Source organism: Ochotona princeps, chromosome 2 (assembly GCF_030435755.1).
Source record: "Ochotona princeps isolate mOchPri1 chromosome 2, mOchPri1.hap1, whole genome shotgun sequence".
Lineage (NCBI taxonomy): Eukaryota > Metazoa > Chordata > Mammalia > Lagomorpha > Ochotonidae > Ochotona > Ochotona princeps.
Window position 1 is genome coordinate 50,184,321 of NC_080833.1, and position 18,909 is coordinate 50,203,229.

Sequence of the window (18,909 nt, forward strand, 5' to 3'; positions counted from 1 at the left end):
TTTCTTTAATAAGATTCGTTCAGATACAACATTTCATTTCTACAGCATGAAGAAACCACTACCACACGCAAGCTTTTGATATTTTTCATTTTATATTTCTATTTCTGTTTCATGACACATAATTCAGGCATTTGACTAAATTTAAATCAGCGGACTGGTTGACAGCCCAAAAAAATTGGTCTCTACAAGAGGAATTTGTGTAACTAGTGAGATGTTTACAATTTACTGGATTTTTAATTTTTTAAAAATGCTTTTATTATTTATGTTTTTAAAGTTGGAATACTCTCCCTAATGTAATTACCCCATGCATCCTGAAAGCTAGGTTACTTGCAGTGTCTGTCTATCCAGAAGCCCAGTACACCATAGCCAATTGGAGGATTGGTCTCATATGACTATTCACTCACTGCCTACTGCCTACACAAGCAAACAAGTCTAACTAAAGTCAGTAGACTTTGTTTTTACTTCAGATCTCATGAATATTGATCTGGAAAGCACATGATCCAAATTCCTGAAGTTGGCGTGACAGCACATAGCAGTCCATATTGATACTTATCATCTCACCAATTTGCAATTTATTTCTTTTGATTCAGTCCCCCAAGTCTTGCTTTGTCCTGGCATATGCTGTTGAAACCACAGATAAAATTGAGAGCCACACAGATTGAAACCTCTCAGTACTGTTTTGGACCACTGGTATGTTCCTGACCATTTGATGCACAGAAAGGCCACAATAGGTCCCTCTGCTTGTAGAGTCTGCAGTCACATTCAAAAGTCAGATTTGTAGAAGCATGCTAAGTAAATGTGGATCAGAAACAACAAGAACGTATCTAGATACAGGCTAGGCTAAATCAGTATCTGGAAAAACATAGAACTATGAAGTGGATAGTGTTTCCCAGCAGTTGTAAGTAACTGCTACATGCTAATGTCGTTATTAATTTGATCACCTCTTTCTCCAGTTTCCCCAGATAATTCCTCAGTCACAGACAGAATGCAGCATAGGTAGACTCTGATCTTCGGAATTTGGTTCCTTTGACATCGGGACAGATTGTGAGCTAGAAACATGAGAGAGCCCAACTTTGTCCTATGATGTAAAGTCCAGGAATCATTACCTTGACTTTCACACCCAAATTTCCTTTGCTTTAATTGGTGCTACCAAAGTGATAGATGCCACCAATTGTGTGTCGACATGTTTGCTGAGAATGCTATAAATCCAGCAATTACAAGGAACTCTTTTCCCATTATTTTCTTCCCAAAGAATTTCCTATGCTGGAAATGTTGTGTAAACCTTAGCCCGCTGTTGCTGCATTTCAACATACAAATAATGTATTTCATCAAAAAAGACACGTAGGCAGGAATAAAAAAGGTAATGAAGTGATAAAAATGCAATACATACAAATAAGTGTTAGGCATCTCTTTGAGAGTATACAAGGTCCTGTTTTGTACTTGTTTGTTTTCAGTTAACATCACAAATCCTCTTCCCACAGCCTTACTCTTAATAGTGTCATCTGCATTAGCTACCCTCTTTTCACCAGCTCCCAACTGGTGAGCATTTAAGCTTTCTTTTAATGTATATCTTTCCTTTTTCCCCCATTTTAAATAATTTTTTCAAATGAACGGAGTTGCCATTGTTGAGGATGTTTTTATGTTAAAATGGCTGAATACTGAAAATGTGAAGGAAATGTCTTGGTGCTGAGGAAAGATCACAGGTGTGGCGAAGTCCTTGTACATGAGCTCTTCATGAGCTTAGGTGGCGGCTCCTTCTGCAGGTCCCAGAGGGAGCAGATGCATGCAGCAGCATTAACAAACACTGGCAAAGCTGAGCCCTGCATAATCAGAGATCAATACAAAGTGGACTGTGGTTTCATAAACTAAATTGGAATAAATTACAGATTGACTTATCAGGGGACCACTCTGTCACCAATTTGTGTCTGTGACAAATTCGAAGAGATTTAAAGGCCAATTTTCTATTCATCAATGATTCTATTTTTTAAATAAAAGATCCTTTAAATGTTATCTTTTAGATTACACAGGTTGCTACCATGAGAACTAAAGTGTCCTTACCAATCATTCTTCTTGCCAGGATTGCCATCTCCAACCACACTGAAGAAGTCCGAGAAGTCTGGTTTCAGCAGCCCCTCCCCTTCGCAGACCTCCTCCCTGGGCACTGCGTTCACACAGCATCACCGCCCCGTCATCACAGGACCCAGAGGTGAGCTGCTGCACAGGTCCCTTGCCTATGCATAACCGTGGCCTTAGAACCAGTGTGGCAAAAGGAGAGTGAAGACTACCCAAGATTCCTGGGGCGGGGGGCAGTGAGTGCCCGGTTTCTTATCCTTGGGAGCAGCCTTGGAATGTTAGGGTCCTAAGAGACATTACATCAGTTCCTTGATCCTTTCTTAAGGTGAGAAGGGGCTAAACCTGGATTTTTTTTGCTAGTAAGATTTTGCAAAAGTGAGAAATAACTTGAATTGAACCAAAATAGGTTCTATAAGCCATGCAAAAGTGTGACGTGAGTACAAATCAGTGTGGTCAGTTACCTGGGTTCAAGTGATGGCATTTTTTTAAACTGTCTCTTCCCTGTTGATCTTCCTTCCATGAAACCTGATTTCAATATGTGGCATTTTGTGTTGAGCTTGTTTGTATCAGGATGTTGACGAGTAGGCTCCATTTGCTCCTTTTGAAGTGGTAGATAGTTTGTCTGGTTTTCATTGCTATGTTTTCATTATTTTTGTCTTGTGTGCTTTTAAGTTTATTATTAAAATGTGTCCACAAGAAATATGATTTGTATTTCACATTAAGGACAAGCCTTAAGCCTCAAGAGAATGTCAGCAAATCACTTGGTCTCACTGCAAGATAAAAATATTTATTAATTTGTTTATGAAGCTCCCACAGTAGGAGTATGAACGATTGTAACCACATTTGCCTTCTTCCATCAGATTTTCGTTTAGGTGGGTCTGTGATCTAGCTGCTGGTATCATAAAATATCCTAGAAAGTTACGGTCTCTTGTTTCCTCTGACATATGCCTGGAGAAACTGATATTTCTTGCATTAATCTCTGTGTTAGTCTCATAAATCTGAATCCCTTTATAAATACTGTATGTGTGTCGACATGCAGAAAATTACACTGAAGAAAACAGGGAATCTGGTGACAGTGGGAGGAAACCTTTTCTCTATCCATCATTAAAAAAAACCTACCTGTTTCATCTTTACATGTTTTCTAATCATTAAAAGATCCATCATCATTGCACTTGTGTATATATGGGAAAAATCATATAGGTTTGATATAAAGAAATATATATCTACATATTAAGGTTCATAAATGTACTTTTTGAAACTTGAAAACTTGCATCTTAATGGATTAGAGAAGTCCAAAGTAAACCTCTTTAAATTAGGTAGTATCATTTTATTACCGCTTCGTTAACATTCAGTGAGCATCTTGAATGGGTCATCCAAGATGGGAAGCCCTTTTAATCCAAGCATTTATATCATAGAGAGGCAAGTCTTATATTTGTATCCTCTTTCTATGGTCAGGTTCACGCATCCTAAATGCCAAATGAATGTTGCAAGCAAGCATTTCCACAGGGAGTAGAGGGGACCTTTGAGTGGCCGTTGTGTTCAGACACTGGAAAGCAGCACATAACCAAGTGCAGAAGAGTCATACAAGCAAGCAAACATCTAGAAGAGATGTAGGATGTGGTAGTGCTGACCATTTGCCCCAAAGAGATTTCCAACCAATGGAGAACATTGGTTGGACTCCTCAACCAATGGAGAACATTCTAAGCAGAGGAAAGATTTGTAGAGTACAGGTCATAAAGACTAAGAAAAACAATATATCCTCGAAAAGAGCTGCCTCTTTGCTTCTTCAGACACCTGGGGAATTTTCTTAATGCCCTTACCAGAAAAATGGGATAGTACTACTGTGGAGTAAACCTTTCTCCCAACCTCATGTTCTTATGTAGAAACTATAATAAACCATTATTAATGGAGATTGCCTGAGGAGCATGAAGAAATAGGTACATATTTTTACTTATTTGAGAAATACTAACAGTGTGTACAAGACTAGAGGTTTTGCCTTAAAGCTGTGGTTCTAGAAATTATCATAACTTGCCCTTACTCATGGGTATTTGATTGACAGTATCCTTTTGCCAGACAACTGAGGGTGTCTGCCCAATGACTCATACTGTGTACACTCAGAGTGTGTCTCCTTAGTCCACAGCACAATCTTTTTTTCCCATCCATGTTCCTATTCATAAAAATGTGTACAAGGAAAAGAGTAAAGCACTTAGTTTAGAATAATGGAATACCAGAGATTTTTTTAATTTTTTATATCATTTTATAACACAATTTCATAGCCTCTGGGATTACCCCAAGCCCCCCCCCCTATTGAATTCCTCCATATTGTTACAGTAGTACAGGTCATAACCAGTCATGAAGATTTCATTTTGATCAGAATTGAAGCTGGTTCCCAGCATCCTTGATCATCCTACTTTGCTTTATTCTAACATCTACAACAAAACAAGACGACCTCAGCAAAACCAGAACACACCAAAGTAATTGCCCTGTCTTTGAATACAAACATTAACCTTATTTGGAAATCTGATGCCCACCTTTTATAGAGGCAACTCCTTTTTAATAAAAGGTTCTGAAGCCAAGGCAAGAAACCAGGGCTTTGAAGGCAGACAACATAGCTTACTGTCTCAGACCTCTGCAACAAAATACTGAAGACTAGGTGGTTGATAAACAACAGAAACTTCCGTCTCTCACAGTTCTAGAAGCAGGAACTGTCCAAGATCAAGGCTCCAGGGTATCCAGCATCTGGTGAGGGCCCACTTCTGGTTCATAGATGCTATTTTCTCACTGTGTCTTCATCTGGACAATAGGGTTCGCCTGCTGTCTACAGTCTCTTTTACAAGGACATTAATGACAATTATGCCGATGCCATTCCCATGACCCCCAGCAGCCCAACTATATAAGACCATCATGCTAGAGGACAGGATTTCAACATATAAATTTGAGAAGGAACGTGCTTGCAGTCTTCTTATCGGGGCTGGATATAGCTTTGAAATTCTCTTTCTATCTCTACTGCCTTTACCTATCCTAATGCCCACACATCCCCAAGACAAGCCCAAGTTCAACCTCAGCTATACCCAACCTACCACTGTCTCATTCTCCTTAAACACCTGAAGCCATTCACAGCTGCACACTGATACCACCAATTTTGCTTTGTTTTGATATATATATATTATTAATATGAAATTCATGTACATTCTTCTAGAGTGAAATTTGGAAGGGGAAGACCACTCAACATTCACATTGTCCTGTCTTCCTTGGAACTCCCACAGTGAGCTTTCTGTCAAAATATTGTTTGAGTGAGTAAACTGTAGTCAGTTTGTATTCAAATGCATACAAAAGTTGTTCATCCCGTGTCTGTCCAGGAGAGTTTCCCATTGCTTCAGAAAAACTGGACAGGTGTGTGATAGCCGAGACCCAAATTCTGTATGAGGATTGTCCGAGATCGGAAAAAACAGGACTTTATGTCCGAAGAGAAGTGTTGCATGATCATCTGAGTAAGGCCTTGCTCTGCACAGTGCTGGTGGCCACTGCTCCTGACCACGTCCCTCCTCACATAGTCAAGGTGCAGGCCTGTGGTTTCTTCAGACTAACTTCCTCTCTGATAATGGCTTTCTTTGTGGCTTTAAGAAATCACTTAACCTCGTGGCTTCAGTTTGGCCATCTGTACCATAGGGATAATACCTTGACACCTGTGTCTCTCTGCGGTTAAAGTTAGGTAAAGGGATTAATCTATTTTAGACTATGCTGATGGTGAGAAGATAGTAAATTTCAGTCAAGGCATTTGAATGCCATTATACATTATTGCAGTCACTGTGCATTGTAAGCTTTTTCTTTTAGCACTACCTAAAACTGTAATCATAGTAAAGTATTTAATCATGGCAACTTATCTGTGATAAGTAGCCAAACAAACAAAAAAAAACCACTCTGTTCTTCTCTTTGCCTTCCTAAGAGTTGTATGTTTCTCTGATGGTCTGAAGATTCTCTTTTTGAGAGTTACTTGGAGTGATTGTCAATAGTATTTTAAAGTTTCCAGAAAGTTTGTCTTCTTAAAGCTAATCTTTCTAGCCAAAGTCTTTGCTCTTTTTAAAAATAAGATAATGAGTGGTAGCTGTTGAAATACTCTGCACTAAGTAAGTGGTTCTGTGATTTAAGGTGTAGAATGGAAGGAGCGACTAGTGTACCCACAGCAGGAAACAGCATCGAAAGTAACTAAAAGCCTTGTACTCTGGGATCTCCCAGTCTGCTGTGTGCCCTGTGTCAGAGAAGAACTTGTTTGGCTGCAAGTAACAGAAAAACTGACCCATGACTGGTGTGTGATCAAGGCTGTTTATGATGGTACTACAGTGCACTCAAGGGTGAGATGTCTCTCTGTTGTCCTACTGGGGGTTATTGTAGTCTGGTTCCACTGCGACCTCCTGGTCCTAGCACAGCCACTCTTCCGGCCTTACAGCTGTATTCCAAGCAGAAAAAAGGGCAGAGTGAGGGCTCATTTCTGTCTCTTTTTAGAGGTGCAGGATGGGGAGAATTCTGTTACAGAGCTGTATGCAAAGCTGGACATGCTGGATGTGCAGCTGAGCATGTTACCACTCTGCACAAAATTAAGGTTCTGTAAGTGGAAACACATGAGGTAAACATATAAATATGCTGGTCGGCACTCAGCAACATACCCTGCATTACTGTTACAGGTAAAATCCTTAAGGGCACCAGAAATCAAGGATCTAGCCAAGTGTCTTTACACAGTATCAATAGTTACTATCTTGCTTTCCCCCAGTACGAGACTTCAAGTTCATTTCTTTGAACAATTATTTTGTTTTCACGTTTTTATTAGTCAGTTTGCAGTCTCTCGTGACTGCAAATGTTTGCCAAGCATTTGCACTGTATAAGGTGTTCCCCTAGGTCCTGGATGTGAAGAGCAGATATGGATTCTGTTCTCAGAGTGCTCACCTCCTACAGTGTGTGAGGACAAGAACAGCAGCAGTTGTGTTCCTGTGTGAAAAGCATCACAGGACGCCACAGGAGACAAGCAAACAGGGCTTCTCCAGGCAAAGCCCAAGTGACACCTGCCTCTGTTTAGTCCATACAAGCAAGAGATGTATCCCCTGTACTCTGTTGCCCTTCTTTTTGTAAAAACAGAGTAGCAGCAGCAAACACACCCTGCCATGAGGTAAAAAGTACCGGGGAACACTGACAGGTAAAATAGGAAGAAGAGGTTAACCAGCCCGCTTAGTATGAATCCAGGTATTATATACACTGTGCAGAGTTCTGAGGTAAAATTACCTTGATCCAGAAAATATGCAGAAGATAAACTAAAACCCATTGTCCCATAAACCAGAGTCATGTACAACTTTCAGAGAATCATACCTGTTACTGTTAGCAGGAGTAGTCAGAATTTCTGTGTTCTACAGATGCCTCTAAGACCATGATCCTCCTGCGAAGCATGCGAGGGTTTGAAGTTAGCAGTACCTCCACGTTTGGTCAATAAAAACACACTGGAAAGAATTACAAGAACAGGATCACCTCCCAGGAAGTTTGGGTCACCAGGAAAGGTGGGAGTAATGTGGATTCATAATATGCGCAGATAAGAATTAAGGGAGCAGAATTCTACTGTTCAAACCAAGCCCCAACCCCTGAAAAAATGGTTCTTGATGCTTCACCACCACTGTAACCTGGGTACCCCTTCTTGGAAGCTCCCACATGAGGAGACTGTATTGCTTTGTTATCATATCTGCTAACTTCTTGCCCTTTTAGGAGAGCTTTCAGCTTAGTTGTAGAACATGCTGGTGCTCAACTGAATCTAATTTGTCTCTCCTGGCTTAGTGCAATTGAATTATCTCAGGAAAATGAGAAGCAATTAAGTACCTGTTGCTAAGAAGGCACTGAAATAATCTGCCAACAGAAAGACGCAAGGTTTTTATTTATTGCTGGAGTATGTCGTTTGGGGAAAGCCTTACATTGTCTTTGTCTCATACCACTTGCCAGAATTGGTTTTCAAATGCAGGCGTCATAGTTCAAACAAGTCGCACCTTTGAGGAGCCCACGGAAGATAGCAAGAGATTTGCACACTTCTGTCAGGTTCACTGAGTGCAGTGCCCAACCTGATGGGAAACACCGTCACTGGGATTGGAGGATTGGAAGTTAACTGAACAGTAAAGAGGAAGTGCAGCTTTTTAGCAAAGGCCATTTAAGTCCCAGTTCAGGAAATTATTAAATTCATTAGCCAGATACTTACAACCAGCCATTACTGCCCAGCCAAAGGAAAAAACAGTGCCAGCAAATGTTTTAAAACTACAACTAAACAAAAGTCAGGAAGCGTGTAATTAAAACTGTACCTTTATTGTATTGTAAAGAGTTTCACTGTGACATGGAAAATATTTAAAGGAGAAGGCTGTTTAGCTAATTTGTCTGCAAGTGAAACTGCCTGGTGGAGAACCATCCTAAATTAACTGTAAGGCCACCCACCGAGCATACCTCATAAAGGGCCATGGCTGCTCAGCTTGGTTTTGTGTAACCATTCAATAATTACCAGATAAATGCATAACTAAAAGCTCTATTACACTAATAATTTGTACTGAGATAGATGTGTGGGACACCCTGCTGGGTTAATTTGTCATCCCTGCAGCACACTTCTTGAGAGAGCCCTCTGTAGTGGAGTCAGGTTAATATGCTGTGCCCGGGAGGACAGGTTAGCACAGTGAGACCCCTTGCATCCTTAATCTCTTCAAGAGGCAAAAGGCCCCCAAGGGTGAGTGCTAAAGAGAATGGACTGATTCACCAAGTGGCCCTAGGTTCAAGCCCACACTGACAAAGGCGGCTGCTTTTCCTTGGAATCCCTAGTCGGCCTTGCTCTCGTCCTCATGCATATCCGTATGCTCTGGCCACACACACACACACACACACACACACACACACCAAGGGCGCACAGATGCACACACAGTGACGGCAGTGATTCTGAGCACAGTCAGTAAGAAATCCCCTCATTGTTGTGACTTACGAGGATCATACACTTGGACTAGAACTCACATAATCAGATAAATCTCTAGCCGCCTTTTCTTCCTGAGTTAGCCTAATCTAATGTTGATTCCGTGTTCAGACTCATTATTTGTTTTCCTTTTTATTTCAGTGAGCACACAAAACAATTCAAGATTAAACTTGTGTCTCCACTCTGTGGAATGATTTTTCTTTCTCTGTCACACACACACACACACACACACACACACACACAATTCCTACCTTAAATATGAAGCTTTGGTGCAGGTTTTTCAATCCCCCCCACCATTGACAGTATCATAAATCATGTTCAGTTAAGTGAATTACTGTAGCATGGGCTGTTGCTTTAACAATGTTTAGTTACCATCAGCTCATCATCTGTGCAGGAAAAACGGGCAAGCACAGATACTTGGGATGGGAACGCATGATCCTATTCATGTGACTGCAGTGTTCCAGAGTCACCTAATCTCTCTACATCCTGTGTATTGATAAAATGGGTGTGTTGATCACTCGCATGTACCCAATAGGTTTTTATGTGTATTGACACCAGATATTTACATTTCTTTCTTATTAAGTGGCAGTTACTCTTTTCCTCAGTGCCTTATTCTGATGTGTGCATATTTCTCAGGAATCCCAGAGTTGCCAGGTTTTATGATGATAATAAGGGATATGTGAACACACACACACACACAGCCTGAAAGGAAATAAACCATTTAACCTCTGAACACACATTTAAATGAGAGCAGCAACATGTTGAATCAAAGAGATGGTTCTGGCGTTGGGGTCAGCCAGGCCGGAACTCAGAGCCTGGCCAGCTTCTTGAGGTCTGTGTATGTGTACACAGGTCACTTGCTCTTGTCAGCTTTTGTTCTGCCACCTACACAGAAGTTGCACATATTTGCTAGAGGAGGAAGTAAATAACTTATGTAAAGGTCTAGGTATGCAGTAAGTGTCCAATAAATGTTTTCTCTCCAACTCCCCTGTCTCCATACCCATGTTTGTTTTTTCACAGTTCGCTTGGAGTGGTTCTCACGTCCTCCCTTCCTCACGACATTGCTAGTTCTCTCTCCACCTCCTCTGCTGGCCCATGCTTACCCCTTAGAGAGGAGCTGCCTGTTCCTCACAGAGATGTGGTCTCAGAGAGATGGACAGGCACAATCACCCCATATTATGGCTCTTAGGAGTTGCAGGGGACATTCTCACAGGGGAGTAAGCAGCACAGCGTGCTTGGCTTTGACATGCCTTAGTTCAGGCGTGCTTTGGCTGAAGAGAGAGGCCCCTTTGCTGTCCACAGGAGCAAATGAACAAATAATTATTGAGTACTTTTGTTTATTTTTGAGGGTTTTTTTTTTCTTGGAAAGTCAAATGTACAGAGAGATCTTCTATGCACTAGTTTACCCTCGAAGTAGGCACAATAGCCAGAGCTGAGCCAATCCAAAGCCAGGATTCAGGAGCTTCTTCTGAATCTTCTGCTTGATGCAGGGTCCCAAGGTTTTGAGCAATTCTCTACTGCTTTCCCAGGCCACAAGCAGAGAGCTGGATAAGAAGTGGTGCATCTGGGACATGAACTGGTACCATTTGGGATTCTAGCACATGCAAGGCGAGGATTTAGCCACTAGGCCATGACACTGGGCCCTATTGAGTACTTCTTATCTGCCAAGTACTATGCTAGGGCTTAAGGAAAAAGCTGACCAAACCAAACCTGCCCTTAGAGCCTAGCAGATCAGAAAAATAATTACTCCTGTGATGAAATTAATGAGAGGGATTAAAGAAGACTAAAAGATAACATAGCACAAGTGTTTTTAAAGTATTTTGGGTGGTTGAACATGTTTATGGCAGGCTATATGAGTCCCTTCAGTAGGCACACTGTAGAGTCTTATAAAACCTTGGCATCCTTAAGAGATATTTCTAGACCATGCTGTATGCCCAAACTCGTAGATCCTGTAATGAGAGCTATTGAGTTTTTGGATACCAAGTAACGAACAGGAGACCTATTAATACGAACTCTTAATGGGAAAAGTTCTTGTGAGTGAGAAAAAATACAACCTAATCACAATGCACTGGTTTATGATACTGAAAATTTGAGGGATTTATGGCTACAGGTAGAGATGGATTCAGGTGCACAGGTGATATATACTTCTGGAGAACTCTCTCCTCTCATCTGTTTGAGCTTCATTTGGGGGCTAAATCTCCTTGGATTGTGACATAGATGGCATGAGCACCTTTAGGCTTAATTCCCACCAATTTTGCAATCGCAAAGGGAAAAAAGGAACAGCTTTTTTTCCCCGCTTTTACCCACTAGCTCTAGCCTAGGGCCTGGTCCTGCATGAGTTTGACTCTGATTGGCCTGATTTGGTCATTTGCTCACTTTCAGCACAGTCCTATGCTGAATTGATAATGGAGTGTCTCGCTGGTTAGCCTGAGCTGCATGGCCATCTGTGGAGCTCCAGGGAGTTAAGTCTGTCCAAAAAACACATGCACTGAGGCTGGAGAAAGAGCTCCCCAAAGAAACATTAGAGTTCTGTTTCCAGAAGAAGACGTGAAGGACTGCCAGGCAGGCAAAAATCACAGCTATCCACTGCAGAAGACATCGGCAGAGCTGCCGTGCGCACTGGCCAATGGGCTGAGCCTGCTCACAGGCTGTGACTTTTTCTTGCAGCCAGAGTATGCAGGACACAAATAAAATCCAGGCTCAGAAAATGCCTGTCAGTACATACCAGGATCTCCAGGTAACTTGAAAATAATTCAACTCTTGCTTCCTAGCTATCTGAGCTGCTTCGTTGTGTTCTGCAATCCTGTTTGCTTTTTCTGCATCTTAATTTATTCTAAAAACAATGCAAAGAATAATAAATAACCCAGTCCAATATACTTTTTGACACATAGTAGATTCTTGGCACAGTTGTTGAAGGAAAGATGTGAGGTGGCTGTATACATTAATTCTAATCCTCAGGAAAGCTTTTAAAAGTGATACTGTAATGATTAATTTACAGATAAGAAAATGAAGGTTCAAAAAAGACTAAATAACTGCCCAGTTTACCATAGAAAGGAATGGTTTTAAACCCAAAGTAAGCACATTCTTAAAAAAAATTGTTTATTACAAGACAGCTGAATGGTACCATAGCCATTTTAAGGTATATAACAGCCGGTTCTGTATATAAACTAAAATTGAAATGTCAATGAGCTAATCAGAGGTTGTGGTTAAGAACTTGCTGCTTTTTTTTTTAACATACTGGTTACTCAAAACCATGTCAATTCCATAATGTTGCAAATTGCTGTTGATGTTATATTGAGACTCTTAATTGACTGAGATGATATCCTACCAGCTCTAACTTCAGACCAGAGATGGTCTCCCCAAGAAACTGTTCAACCCATCTGGACAATAAGTAGCTGGACTCTATGCTTGGTATACGTTTGCAAGGAAAGAATCTTGATTGAATTTGAACTGTAATGCTGCATCAAGGTGGAGGAATCCACCAGGGGGGAGGGGCGTGGGGAGGGGTGGGGGGATTCCCAGAGCCTATGAAACTGTCACATAATGCAAAATAATTAATAAAATAATAATAATAAAATTATTTATTTATTTGAAAGGCAAAGTTAGAGAAAGAGAGATTTTCCATTTACTGGTTCACTCGGCCAAATGGCCACAACAACCAGGGCTGGACCAAGCCAAAGCCAGTAGCACAAAGCCTCTTCCATTTCTCCTACATGGGTACAGGTATCCAAACACTTGGGACATCCTCCACTGCTTTCCCAGCTGCATTAGCAGGGAGCTGGATTCGAAGCAGCCAGGACCCAAATCAACACCCATATCAGATGCCAAGTGCTGCAGGCTGCAGTTTAACACACCGTACCACAGCACCGGCTCCAAAGTAGCCACATTCTAAAAATGAAACATAAGAGCATTTCCATTTTGTCAGTGGAAGAAACCAAAATGACTAGAGGACTGGTCCAGGAAGTGTTGGGTCCCACCTGGGATAAAGACTGAGTCTCCTAACTTCAAGCACAGCACTGATTCTTGCCATGCTTTCTCCTCTTGTGAAATCTTCCAAGAGGAGAAATGGATCTTCCATTCCTTTAGGTTAAATTCAGAAACAGGATCTGAAGGCAGTGTGTGCTTTAGGAAGTGTGTCACTCAGAAGGGCAGGGGTAAAGATGGGTATGCTCCTGACTGTTGGGTGGAACACCACCCTTCCTTCCTCAGCAAATCAACCTTGGAACTTGTATTTCTTCTGGGGTTTTGTTTGCTTATTTGTTTATGGGATTTGTCATGTTCTGCTTTGTTTTCATTGTAGGGAGAACCTTCCAAAGAGCATGGCTTGCAGCTCTGGTCAATCCCCAAGAGGCTTAAAGCTTCTCAATAGATTTAATATATATATATATACATTTTTTAAGAATAAAGCTTTTAAATGTTTTTTATTTCTGTTTGTTGAAAGCTAGACAGAAAGAGATCTTCCATCCACTAGTTCACTCCCCAACAACACAAAGGTCAAAAACAGGGCAATTTCCACTCCAGATCTTACTTCGAAGTTCCGTTTTGCAGAACAACAGTTGGTAATTCCAGTGTACTTCTAACAGGTCATTAGGAGATTCCCTCACTATTTCTGTTGGCCTCTGTGTTCATCCAATTTTTGTATGAAATAATGGTTTTGATTTATTTTTTATTCTTCCTTTCCTCTCATAATGTCACTTGCATATTACGTCAAAGTTCAAGTTCCTCTTGTGGGACTGGATTGTTGTCAGCTGTGCATATTAAACCATCACTCTTCATATTCCAAATGATCACAGCTGTTGTGGGTGTTTGAAAGCATTTCACTTGGCCATCATGGCAGTGCAAGCCATTAGTACGTGAATGTGGTCAATTCACAGAGGTCCTGTCAGGACAAAGCCTGGGGCCCCTACTCTGGGTTTTTAAAGCACTAAGTAGTATAGCCCTCCTAAAGCCAAGCTGTTCTAAGGACTGAGTCTATATATAGCTTTGAACTTAATATTCCAGAAACCTTTTTTAAATGCTCTCTTTTAGAAGCCACATATTCTCTTACTTCAGTTTTTTTAGGTTTTAATGTTATTACTGTGACTCACTTATAAAAATGTACTTGCAAACATAATCATAGTGGTTCCATGCTCCCAGGAGAATTTAAAGCTTCTTGAGCTTCAGTAACTATGTAGCCTTGATTCCTTATTTTGGACTATAGAATTGGAGAAACAAAAGTTGTCTACATTTATAAACCAAGTAATGGTTGAAACCAAACTAAAATACCTTTATTTAATTAAAATATTTTTTATAAAAGAGTACCACAGGTCATCTTAGAAGCATTTTTAGTAGTTAATATGTATTAGATCTCTGATACACAAATGCCCAGAAACTATCACAGTGGGCATTTCAGTGGAATCGGTGGAGATTTCCACTGTATCTGCATTTGGGGAGGCCATGTGGAGGCCTGCTTAGAATTTGTTTAAATCAGCAAGTGTGTGTGTGGGGACAGAGGTTTATGAGGTGGTCTAAGAGGTAGCCAAGATGGATACTCACAATGAGGGGTTGGCACAGCAAAGGATACCACATCCTGAATTAGCGTGCCTGCACTCGACTCCCACGTTGACATTCAGTTCCAGCGTCCTGCTAGCATTCACCTTGGGAGGCAGCAGATGATGGCTCACATACATGGATAACTGTAATCCATGCAGAAGACCTACACTTAATTCCAGGCTCCTGGCTTTGGTCTGGCTTTGCTCCAGCTATAGCAAAAATTGAGTTGTGAATCAGTAAATGGAAGACATTGCTTTTTGTCTGTATACTGAAAGACTCTAAGTAGAACGATATCTTCAGGGATATGACCCCATATTTCTAAGCTTTTTGACTGAGTCCCATAGTCTAAATGTTAACCAAAGGCAGGAATTCAAAGTATATTTGGTCAACAAAGAAATTTCTTAAGGATTTTTTTTTTGAAAGCAGGGTTACAGAGAGAAAGGGAGAGACAAAAAGATCTTCCATCCTCTGGTTCACTCTCCAGATGGTGGCAATGGCCAGAGATGGGCCAGGAGCCACAAACTTCGTACAGTACTCACACCTGGTTGCAGGGACCCAAACACTTGGGCCGTCCTCCACTGCTTTCTCAGCACATTAACAGGGAGCTGAATTGGAAGTAGAGCAGCTCAGACTCCAGCCTGAACTCATGCTGGATGCCAGCATCCCAGGTGGTGGTGGAATGTGCTGTAACAAATGCCAGCTCAGTAGATAATCTTTACAGGTCATGGTATCTGTGATTATTAGACCAAGGTCACTGCCATTACTGTGATTTCTGTGATGTTTAATTTTCTCATATGGTTATTTTCAGGGCCCTCTTGTTTATACCATACTGACACTTCTTATTAATGCTCACGTGTTCATTTGTCCAAGAGATACACAGGCATCAAGTGCCTCTTGCTCCACCACTCCTTTTCTTTGTGATCAGAATGGTCCTTGCACAAAGGAACGGATTCGAATTTATCCAGTGTTCATCTCCACCCTAATCTACAGTACATGCCAGTAAGAAGAGGCTAGTATTGATCACTTAACTGTGTTGCAGAGACTACATCATGTTTCTTGTGTACATTCTCTTATTTAATCTTCACAACAGATCTCTGATGTCTTATTAGTTGTATTATATAGGTGGCAAAACTGATTCATAGAGAAATTTCGAAGTGAAACTTGAAGAATAGCTAAATGATAGGAGTAGGGTTTAAACCTGTGTTTGGCTCCAACATTTATCATTCTTGTGTGACACTAAATTTAACACTAAATGTGTTTAGCTTGAAATGATGCACACGTGGTTGTGGTCAGCTAGCACAGATCAAGGTAAATTGTGAAGAAGGACAATCAAAGGGCTATGGTCGACACTTGGTACAGGTACAAAAGGCAAACAGATTGCTCTCAGAAGCTAATACTCTAGTGGAAAGGGGTGTTGGGAAAGTGGCAAGGTTTGGTACAGAGGAGGTGGAAAGGACAGAGAGGGTCTAGTGCTGGAATCAAAGAGCATGGCAGGTGCCTGGAGTGTGAACAGGAATGTTGTGGGGCTGGAAAATTATGCCCACAGGTCAAATCCATCTCTCTGGCTTCTTTTGAGAATAAGCATTTTTTGGCATATGGCCACTCTCATTTGTGTGGAATGTTCTATAGCTGCTTGAATAGTAGAGCAGCATAGTGGAGAACATGCAGCTCACAGATCAGAAACTATTCACACCAAGACTTTTACAGAAATGTTTACAATGCTGTGTCTAGACTGTAAGCTGAGGCTTTGGAGCAACACGGGTTTAAAATAGTTAAAATCATCTAGCTCATTATTTAGATACACATTTTAAAAGACCTTGACCTTTCCTTTTGGGGGGGAAGGAGCAGAGGTCTGTTTTTCCAAAAGACATTGGAATTTGATCTCCACTCAGAAGATCCTCTTAATTCAAATAGAATAGACTCATATATCATGTATCTTAGAAACCTCATCTGGTAGCAATAATGTAAAAATTATGGTGTTTGCAAGTCATCTGTAATGTCCTGTTTCTTTCAGTGGATGCATGTAGATCTGTGTACTTGCATCTCCATGATATTAAAGATTGAAACTAAATGTTTTGGAAAACTTGTCTTGCCTTGAATCAAAAGCTTTGTTGCTTAGAAAAGACTCCAGCTCCTAAAGGTTTAAACGGCATTGCCAACTCCTCTTCCCTTGTGTCTCCATTAAAAAAAAATCCTGTAACTCCAAACTTCTCAACTTTCATAAATGGCAGGCCTGATTCATGCATGATTTATAAATTATAGCCATGGACCATTAAGACAGATTTCTCAGCTTTAGGTAGGCTATCATGGTGCTGTGTAGTGTGGTTTTGAATTTCTGAAGAAGCAAAGTATATAGTAGTTGACAACCCAAACAATTCAAATTTCATTTGCCCTTCTGGAAGGATGCTTTTATTAAGAGGGTTTTTCCCTCCTTTCATTTTCATCTCCTTTTGAATCTTTGGCTTATTAAAAATCTTTTTTTATATAAAATCTAAGTGGTGAGGAGTCTGTAACGCCATCCTGTCCTCCTTGGAAATGATTGTTTGTGTTTGTGGAACATCTTACTGCTAAAGACAGATGAGTGGCTTTTTCTCTTAGCAGTGCTAACAGATGGAAACAGTTTGTACCCTCACCTGTTGCTGCTGACTTAGTGTGGATTCACCGTGAGGCTGTGAGGTTTTTTGCAGAAGCCAGGGCTTGGGGTGATCCCATGCTCTGGTGAGGCATAAGCCTGTGTCTAACGCTGTCTTCAGAGTATGCTGCACCTGCAAGAGGATTAGATTTTATTGTTTGTGTTGCTCTCTGGACAGCACAGAAGAGAGATGAGGATTTAAAGGCTGGAGCCAGAAAGCAAGAGCTGACATGAAAAGAATCCAAGTCTCTGTCCAATCTGTGAGACTCTCTGCATGACTCTGTGAGAATCACATCCAATCTGTGAGAAACAGTTCATGGCCGAGGCATAAAGCAATTAAGGTCCTGTCAGGGTTACATAGAAGAACATATTTCAACCCATGAAATTTTGGGTTGAGGGAAGATGTGGGAGGGTTATTAGAGTTCTTGGAGTTTGAGCTTAGGAAAAACTGCTGGAAACAGTAAGAGGAGATTACTTTCCCCCATCTCTTTCTCTCTCCTAAGAGTTTAAAAAGGCATAAAAATGCAAGGTTCCAAGGCTGTCTCTCCACACCTCAGCAGGGCCATCTTCTTCTACGTGGCTCACCTTGGCCTACGTCAACACATTCTGGCTGCTTTTGTGAGCAGTCTGCTAACGTAGGTGCCCGACCTGTAGTGGATGTTCCCTCGCAGGAATCCAAGAACTGCTGATGTCTCCATGCACGCATAGGGATACAACAAAAACCTTGACATGTTCTCCCTCCTCAGTCTTCATTCTACTTTTTAAAAAAATTCCTTTTAAAAGGAGGAACCGTTTTTAGTTTAAAAATAGATATATTCCATTGTGTTACGTGTTTAGCCTTTTCTCTTTGAAATCAAAGCAAAGAGTATTTTAAAGAATCAGCGAGTGCTGAGATGATGAGAAGGGGAGTAAAGATGTACACCAACCTGCCCCCTCTTTTTTTTTTAAGTACTTGGCATTGGGATCATTTTGTAATCAATAACACAGGGCTGCACTCTTTGGGAAATTCCAGTTCTCTGTTTCTTTGTGACCATTTTGTTCGGAATGTGTAGGCAGTTCCACTGCAGCCAGAGAAACCTGATCGAATTTCCCTGCTTTCCATCTTATTTAGATCCTTTGTGAAAAGTCCAAGCAGTTGTTTGAATCAAGTCTGACTAGCCACTTGTTAAAGAGTAACTAGTTGTATTATCCTTCCAGAGCATAGCACTCCTTACTGTCTCAGATGCTCCTGGCCTGGGGTACTAAGGGTATTAGACCCCAGAAGCAGCCAATTTGGTAGCATCTTTTATTACTCAAAATTGTATTAGCATCAACACCGATTCAGATGGATGCACTGCAATAAACTGTAACCACTTGAGAAAAGCCTTTATTGTCTCTCAAGTAAATAATGCACATTTTAAAAGAACTAAACATGCATTTACATAATGTGCTGTAATTTTTTATTGTGTCAACTACACACACATATCCGTGAGAGATGTTTTCCTTCTTCATAAGTTTGGGTTCATACTATCCTTTGTGTATTCCATTAGTATCGTGCCAGAGTAATAATGTGCTTTCTTTCCTATGTACCTGATCTGGCCTTCTCAAAGGACATTCATGCATTTCACCGTTTGACTGACTTAACCCCAATGACTCTTTCCACAATGGTTCAAGATACCTCGTATAACGATGAGGTATATAATAATATGTCAAGTCC

At 40.9% G+C, this 18,909-nt stretch overlaps 1 protein-coding gene across 6 annotated transcripts in view; it reads left to right on the plus strand.

Moving 5' to 3' along the window:
• The window catches only part of NFIA (nuclear factor I A), a 368,818-nt gene that overhangs the window by 293,513 nt on the left and 56,396 nt on the right, over nt 1–18,909 (plus strand). For all 6 annotated transcript variants that reach the window (XM_004588721.3, XM_004588720.3, XM_058657302.1 and 3 more), the window contains one exon: nt 2,078–2,206. In XM_004588721.3, coding sequence (XP_004588778.1) covers nt 2,078–2,206 — 129 coding nt within the window. The remainder of the gene's footprint in view (nt 1–2,077; nt 2,207–18,909) is intronic.